Genomic DNA, 8,267 nt, shown 5'->3' on the forward strand with positions numbered 1-8,267 from the left:
GTGAACTCAACCTGGGTTCTGCCCTCAAGGAACTGAGAGGAACACCATGCTCTAACCCAAGAGGTATCCCTCCCCTGATCTACAGCACCCCTCTATCTGGCCCACACAATTCAGCAAAAAGTGCCGCGCTTGCCTGAGGTTCAGTTCTCTCTCTGGGAAGACCATCCTCCTTGACCAAACTCATTGCTTAGGTGCAGGGATAATGAAGGAAGAGACCTGGCCAGCCAGGTAAGCCACAAGGGTAAGCCAAGTCAGCCACCCAGGCACTGATCCTGCTGTGGGACTTTCTCGTGGGACTTTAGTGGTGCCCTGTGTGGGTCTTGACTCAAGGCAGCTGATCAATGATTCTCTCTTATCATTGATGTGTCCTGGCTCTCTCTCCCTCTCCCTTCCTCTCTGAAATCAATGTATTTATAAATAAATATTAAAAAATAAAAGACCAGACACTGGGACCAGCCCCCAGCTTCCTTGCCTGAGCTCCATACCCTCTGTGGGGCAGCAGACCAGTCACAGGCTCAGGACCCACAGTCCGCCACAGGTCGCGCCTGGGAGGAGACAAGGCAAGCCTGTCTGGCTGGGATGGGGGCAGGGAAGGGGGAGCCTCATTCCTGCCTCCCACGATGGGACCCACCTCCATCTTGGTCTGGATCCAGGGCCCGATGACGTTGGCCTGTGCCCCGAACTGCTTGCGTAGCCTCTCATTGTGCTGCTGGCGGGCATGCTCCTCCGTCAGGGCCTGGTCCCTCCGAGGCACCAGTTGCCGCACCTGGGGCAGGAACAACCATGGGACATGGGGGATGGGCCATCTGCCTGCCCCATACTTCCGACGAAAAGGAGGACCCAAGGAGGGAAGGGCCACTCAGTAACACACAGGAGTAAAGATATTGGCCGGCTCTAGAAGTTCAGTCATTCATTCACTTGACAATTTTGACTATGTGACAATAACAAGAAACACTGAAATAAATAAAAATCAACCAACCAAAAAAGGGACAAAAATCCCTGCCTTTATGAAACGTACAATGGCTCAACCAATGCCCAGTCCAGCCCTTGGACTCACATGGTCCCATTTGCCGTTGATCTCCTGAGGTGTGATGGTGGTGTAGGGATTGGTGCCTGCCATGTTGACATGGTAGGTCTGGACAATCTTGGACACCTCGTTGTGGATACCCAGGATGGCCAGGCGCTCCTTGTCGGCATCCGGGAGGGTGGCCTTGAACTGCTCATGCGCTGTGGTCAGTCCCTGGACAGAGATGGGGATGCAGGAGAAGAACAATGACTGGAGGGGCTGGTGCCTCCCATGGGCCAGATGACCAAAGACAGCCCTGCAGGTCCCAGAGTAGAGGTGGGTAGAAGGGCCCCTGGAGGCCTGAAGCCGTCAACCAAGGATTATCATGGCTCAGAACCAAGAGGGCCAGGCTGGCCAGGGAAGGTGAAGGAAGAGCCATCAAAGCAGTAGCTTCCTGCTCGGGCTGGTGAAGTCAGCAGCGACCTCAAGGGCGCTTACCACCCCACAGTCAGGTCAGGAACAAGGAGTGCCCCAAGGCCTGCTCCCAGGTGACCTCCCCCAACATAGGCTTCCTCAGCGCTTTGCAAAAGCCCTTGCAATCTAACCTGTGTAGCTGTATAAAAGAACAAGGAAGCTGTTTATTGATATGCAACAAGCTCCAAGGTGTCTGTTAAATTAAGCATCAAGGTTCAAGCCCTGGCCGGTGTGCTCAGTGGTCAGTGTTGGCCCACACACTGAAGGATCACAGGCTAGCTTCCCAGGCCCGGTCAGGGCCCATGCGGGACACAACCAATGGATGTGTCTCTCTCACACTGATGTTTCTCTCTCTCTCTCTCTCTATCTATCTATCTATCTATCTATCTCTTCCTCCCTCTCTTCCACTCTCTCTAAAAATCAATGGAAAAGCTCTGCCGGTGTGGCTCAGTGGCTGAGCATCAACCTGTGAACCAGGTCACAGTTCGATTCCCGGTCAGGGCACTTGCCCCAGTTGCGGGCTCCATCCCCAGTGTGGGGCGTGCAGGGTGCAGCTGATCAATGACTCTCTCTCATCACTGATGTTTCTTATCTCTTTCTCCCTTTCCCTTCCTCTCTGAAATCAATAAAAACATTTTTTTTAAAAATAAAAATCAATGGAAAAAAATACCCTCCAGTGAGGATTAACAATAAATAAATAAATAAGATTCAAAATACAGTCTATTATAAAAGCTATTTTATATAAGAAAAGGGTGTGGAGGAGACTGTTAGTAAGTAAATATATTTGCTTGCATATGCAGAGACTGTGTGGCCATACTGCTTTCCTCTGGGGACGGGCTCTGGGGGACAGGGGATAGGAGCACGAACTTCCGGCACAACTTTCTCATCTTTCATATGTCACCCAATCAGAATAAATATAATGCAAAGGTTTCCAATCTATGACACCCTTGGGATGCTGTCCTCTGTCCTCTCTCTGCAGGGACAGCCTGCAGGAGTGGGCCTGGCAGAGGGTGGGCCAAGGACGGCTGGGGAGCCGGCCACCAGGGGTGAGGGGGGCTGCACCCACCTGGATCTCCTCGATGGTGTGCACGATGAAGGTGTCCTGCAGGTCCTCCATGGCCCCCTCCATCCAGTTGTTGAAGGGCGCAGCCCGCTTGGCGTACTCCAAGTATAGCTGGTCTATGGTTTCCAGCAGTTTTTCTGTCCGCTAGGAGTGCCGAACGGGGTGGGGGTAGGGACATGTTAGCAGAGTCATCTCCAGAATCCCTCCCCTCTCCCCAAGATCCTCCTGGCCAGCCCCAAGTGGCCCAGGTCTGGGAGCACTGGGCTAACTCAGGCAGAAAGAACAGGCTGTCTCTGGGCACCACACCAGGGGGATGAGATCTGGTTTAGGGCAGGAAAGGAAGCATCTCCACATGTTTCTTATCTCTTTCTCCCTTTCCCTTCCTCTCTGAAATCAATAAAAACATTTTTTTTAAAAATAAAAATCAATGGAAAAAAATACCCTCCAGTGAGGATTAACAATAAATAAATAAATAAGATTCAAAATACAGTCTATTATAAAAGCTATTTTATATAAGAAAAGGGTGTGGAGGAGACTGTTAGTAAGTAAATATATTTGCTTGCATATGCAGAGACTGTGTGGCCATACTGCTTTCCTCTGGGGACGGGCTCTGGGGGACAGGGGATAGGAGCACGAACTTCCGGCACAACTTTCTCATCTTTCATATGTCACCCAATCAGAATAAATATAATGCAAAGGTTTCCAATCTATGACACCCTTGGGATGCTGTCCTCTGTCCTCTCTCTGCAGGGACAGCCTGCAGGAGTGGGCCTGGCAGAGGGTGGGCCAAGGACGGCTGGGGAGCCGGCCACCAGGGGTGAGGGGGGCTGCACCCACCTGGATCTCCTCGATGGTGTGCACGATGAAGGTGTCCTGCAGGTCCTCCATGGCCCCCTCCATCCAGTTGTTGAAGGGCGCAGCCCGCTTGGCGTACTCCAAGTATAGCTGGTCTATGGTTTCCAGCAGTTTTTCTGTCCGCTAGGAGTGCCGAACGGGGTGGGGGTAGGGACATGTTAGCAGAGTCATCTCCAGAATCCCTCCCCTCTCCCCAAGATCCTCCTGGCCAGCCCCAAGTGGCCCAGGTCTGGGAGCACTGGGCTAACTCAGGCAGAAAGAACAGGCTGTCTCTGGGCACCACACCAGGGGGATGAGATCTGGTTTAGGGCAGGAAAGGAAGCATCTCCACAAAGCAAAGCCCAAACGCAGTGCCCATGTGAGCCTTCCGCACTCAGGCCATGGCTGGGCGAGGTCTGAGGGGCCCCGGGGAGCATTCTTGCCGGAAGCAAAGGGAGTCACAGAGCAGGAAGGGGCAGGCAGAGCTGCAGGAGCAGGCCCCCGTCTCCCCCGGGGCCCTCACCTCCAGGGCTTCCCTCCGCTTCTGAGTTAGGGCCCCTAGATTGTCCCACTGGTCACAGATCTTTTGGCACCGGGCGTTGACACTGGGTGAGTCGTAATAGTCCAGCTCACTGGGAGGGAAGAGACAGGAAAAGTCAGGTGACTCAGGCTCCCTGTGTGGCCTGCTCTCCTCCTCTGAGGCTGGGGCGCCAGGGGTGCTCGCTGCATCTAGACCCCCAGGCGCCCCTCCCAACCTTCCAACTCCTTGCTTTCCGGAGACCATCGGGAGGAGGCCAAAGAAGGCCCGTCCTCCTCTCTAAGGTCCCCACCCCAACCTCAGCTGGAGGCACTGCCAGTCTGCACCTGAAGCACAACACCCAGGAGCCACCGAGGCCGGGAGAACTCAGAGCCAAGACGGGTCACCCTCTGGTCCTGCCCTAGTGACAGGTAAGGCCCGAGGCCTGTGACAGGAAGGGTCACTGGCTCATTCCCCACCTGTGGGGACGACCTTCTGCCCAGGCACCGGGCTGTCCCACCCCATCACGCATCAGGGCCACAGCGCCCATCTCCCACAGCCGCGCAGCCCCGCAGCCCCTGGCCAGGCCACGCTTACTTGAGCTCCTGTGCAATGGCGGCGATCTGCTCCACGCGGTCCTGGTGGGCAGCCAGGTCGCTCTCAAAGGCCTCGTGCTTCTTGAGCAGAGCCTTGATCTCCGACAGGGTGGCCGTCTCGTAATCCTTCTGCTGCAGCATGGCCTCTTTGCCTGAGCCCAGAAAGATGAGCTAAAGCCAGGGTGCACCCCTCAGGGCCCCAGGGGCTCCAGTTCCAGGGGTGCACCCCCCGGGGATGCCCACTGTACAATGATCGATCATCTGCAGTGTGAGAAACCGGGTTATTCCACTAAGGGGCCCGGCCAGGAAAGCTGCTGTTCTCCATGGAGCATGAATGGTGGGGCGGCATCAGAAGTGGTTACATACAGAGGCTATGCCGGACTATGGGGACACATACGGGGCATAACATTAACTTCATAGACAGCAGAAAACAACGTGGCATAAGAGGAAAAAACAAGCCAAGCAGTAAGGGGTACCCCATTTTATAGTTTCTCCAGCGCAGCAGGGAACCCCCTGCCTCAATTACTCCCAGTGTGGTCAGCGTGTCCAGGCACAGTGCATTCACCAATGGCCAGGGCCTCCTTCGACCATCAAACGCACTGCCCTCTCTCTTTAGGGGCGGGCAGGACTTGCACTTCTTGGGTTTCTGTTTCCCGGGAGGAAAATGGAATGACCTACGACCTCTCAGGACTCTCAGATGAGGTTCCCAGCTGCCTTGTGAAGTGACTAGCGCAGGACGGGGAGGGACCTGGCCTGGCCGCCCACCCCGTGCTTGTGCCCGTCATGGATGCTCAGCCCTCTCGGCAAACGAAGGCTGGGCTGCGAGGCCAGGGCTGTGCCCAATGCAGCATTTCTTTCCTTCCCTCTACTCCTTCCTTTAAGTCCGAATAATATAACAATACAAAAAATTACAGAGGAACCTAGTTATCTCCGCCTTTCAGTCTTTCCTTTATGGATGCTGTGCTAACACCACGGGGTGTATATAAGTTACGTTTTCTGCTTCTGAGATCAGCAGCAGCACGTCATCGAGTGTCTACCTTGGCCCCAGTCTTCACCGGGGCCGCTCGGGCGGCTGTACATCCCGCCAAGTGGCTAAACCACCTACTGCGGTCGACGGGCCCCTCAGCTCACACGACATATTGCAGATGGTCTCACCACAAACATCTCCAGACACGAGATTCCCCCACACTTAGGGTTAATTCTTTAGACAGTCTCAAGAAATGGAACTCCCGGGTCAGTGGGCAATACATCCTTAGGCATGAATGAGTCCATGTGGCCGGATTGCTGCGTCCGGCTGTGCCGGCATGCCAGCACTACTCGTGCCCTGGTTGGTGCTGCCAAGCCCCCAGGGTGGTTCCTGCTCTGTGCCTTGCTCTGAGCTGTTCCTTGGCCCCGGAGAGGACATCACAGAAGCACGTAGGTGAAGAGTACAACCTCAACCATCCCCCTCTACTCTGCACCATCCACGCCGGGTAAATAACTGTACCCGCAGTGCACAAAGCCCAGCATAGGTACCTACAACAGGGAGCTGAAGCCACCCCCCTTGACTGAGTCCAGCACACTCCTAGCCCCCGCAAGCCAAGCCACTCCCAAGTGGCCATGGGGTGCGGCCGTCCCTCTGGTCTCTCGCCCAAGGAGTGGGCGCATAACAGAGCTGAGTGGGGAAGTCTGAGCACTGAGCTCCACTGGCCAATGGGGTCTGCCCGGGGGCTCTAGCTGACAGTCTCAGGCCCTAAGATTTGGCCAACCCCATTCCCCTCTCCACCGCAGTCCAGGTTCTGAGGAAAAGACTATCCCAGGTAAGATTTTTCTCTCTGGAGTTAACCTTAGCTGCCAATCACACACACACAGCCTGAGTGCCTCCGGGCTGGAGTAATGGAGACACAGGCAGGAAAGCAAGGGCTCTGCTTCTCTAAACTGGAGGGAAGGCTGGAGGGGAAATGCGCAGGCTACCATCTCCTGATGTGACCCAGGTGCCATGAAATGTTAAGCGACAACAACCCTATGAGGGGCTGGCCTGGGTTGAATGGTGCCCTCCCAAAACTCAGGTCCACCCAGGCCTCGGAATCTGACCATATTTGGAACGAGGGTCTTTGCAAATATACTTGGTTAAGATGAGGTCCTTATGGATCAGGGTGGCCCCAATCAAATGATGGTGCTTTCATTAGAAAAAGGAGAGGGAGACGCAGAGAGGAGCTGCCTTGCGACGACAGAGCCACAGGGAGTGAGACAAGGCAAGGAATTCCGGGATTGCTGCCAACCACCAGACCCGAGGACTAGGCACGGGAAGCAACCCTGCCGCCACCCAATTTGGGACTCCTCGTGCCTCAAAACTGTGGCAGAACATTTGTGGTGTTAACCTAGCTTGTGTCGCTTTGTTGCAGCAGCCCCAGGAAACGAACCCAGGAGGGCACACCATCACCTGCGTAGTCCCGATGAGGAAGGGATACCTGGGCGTCAAGTTGCGGGGCTAAACTGACACTGCTTCTAGGTGGCAGGGTTGGGATTCGAACCCTAACCTCCCCGCCTCAGGGACATCACTGCGGTGGCCTGAACTATCAGCAACAGGCCTAGCTCTGGACCACGCCAGGAACTTCTCTCGCTGCTTCACATGTACTAGTTCACTTCATCCTCATAAACCAAGCAGACGGGCGCTACTATCACCCCCACTTTACAGATGAGAACGCTGGGGCAACCGAACGTGCCTAAAGCCAAAGCCCCAGTAAGAGAGAACGAAACCAACAAAGCAAGAGAAGAGAGTTGTGCTGATGGCTGGGCTGGGGGAGCGTGAAAGCTGGGCCGCCTCACCGTCCGTCCAGGCCTCGTGGATGGAAGCCTTCTGCCGGAACTTCTCCGCCAGGTGGTCAAGCCTCTCCAGCCTCCGGATCTCATTCAGCAGCCACTCCTCATAGCCCTTCTCTGCCTGCTCCAGGCAGCCCCAGGCATTGTTGATATCCTGTGGGGATGGAAGGTGCACGGTCAGCCCACCAGGTCGCCAAGACGCCCACAGCTGCTCCAAGCCTTCCAGGAGCCTCTTCCCCATCTTGGCCGTGTCCGGCCATCCCCCCCGCCCCACCCATCCCCACGGGTATTGCCCTGGGCTCCTGGGCAGGGAATGGGGGTCCGAGTCCACATGGGCCACTCAGCCTGTGGGGAAAGAGCCCAAGGCCTTCTGTGGCCCCAGGACTGACTTCCAACAGGATTCACCACGTTTCTGGATCGCTCAAGGGCTCTGGGAAGTAGCCTGGAGCCTGCGGGGACCCTGACCTGGGCAACGAGTCTGAGGATAGTACATGCTGAACACAAACCCATAGCTCTTTAGACAGGGAACCAGCAACAGGGCCACCCACTAGTTACCATGAGGCCGCTGGGCGAGGCAGCGATGGGCTGAACCTGGCCTGCGAGCCACTCGAATCCCTCACTGGGTCCCCACCATGTGTCCGTGCCCAGGGCCTGGCTGCATCTGCCCAAGGGGTGGGGGTGGGGAGCACTTTTCCTAACTTGCACAGACCCTCCGGCCAGCACTGGTTCTGGTCGCCTAAAAGCGCTGATTCAGCCTGGAACCCGTAAAGGACCACAATTTTCCTAACAGCAAACACGTCAGGGGCCTTTATCCTCGCTCTGATTTCCCTGGGATCCCGCCTCCTTCCAGCACTGTTTCCAGGTTTTGCCCATTCCCTCCTTCCTGCTTTATGTGCCCAGGTCTTCTCGTTACTTCCATTTTAAAGGGCAAAAGCTCTACCCTGGTGGATTTTTGAAGTTTCTTTTACATATGTC

The 8,267-nt window shown here is 55.5% G+C and overlaps 1 protein-coding gene across 1 annotated transcript in view; it reads right to left on the reverse strand.

The window, feature by feature from the left end:
- Nucleotides 1-8,267, reverse strand: part of ACTN1 (actinin, alpha 1) — a gene marked incomplete at its 3' end in the record, with an annotated part of 99,366 nt that overhangs the window by 4,453 nt on the left and 86,646 nt on the right. Inside the window, exons 11-16 of the mRNA XM_005877962.1 lie at nt 7,299-7,446; nt 4,492-4,642; nt 3,901-4,009; nt 3,381-3,521; nt 1,058-1,240; nt 632-766 (exon numbers count right to left, since the gene is read on the reverse strand). Coding sequence (XP_005878024.1) covers nt 632-766; nt 1,058-1,240; nt 3,381-3,521; nt 3,901-4,009; nt 4,492-4,642; nt 7,299-7,446 — 867 coding nt within the window. The remainder of the gene's footprint in view (nt 1-631; nt 767-1,057; nt 1,241-3,380; nt 3,522-3,900; nt 4,010-4,491; nt 4,643-7,298; nt 7,447-8,267) is intronic.

Source organism: Myotis brandtii, unplaced genomic scaffold (assembly GCF_000412655.1).
Source record: "Myotis brandtii unplaced genomic scaffold, ASM41265v1 scaffold536, whole genome shotgun sequence".
Classification (NCBI taxonomy): Eukaryota; Metazoa; Chordata; class Mammalia; order Chiroptera; family Vespertilionidae; genus Myotis; species Myotis brandtii.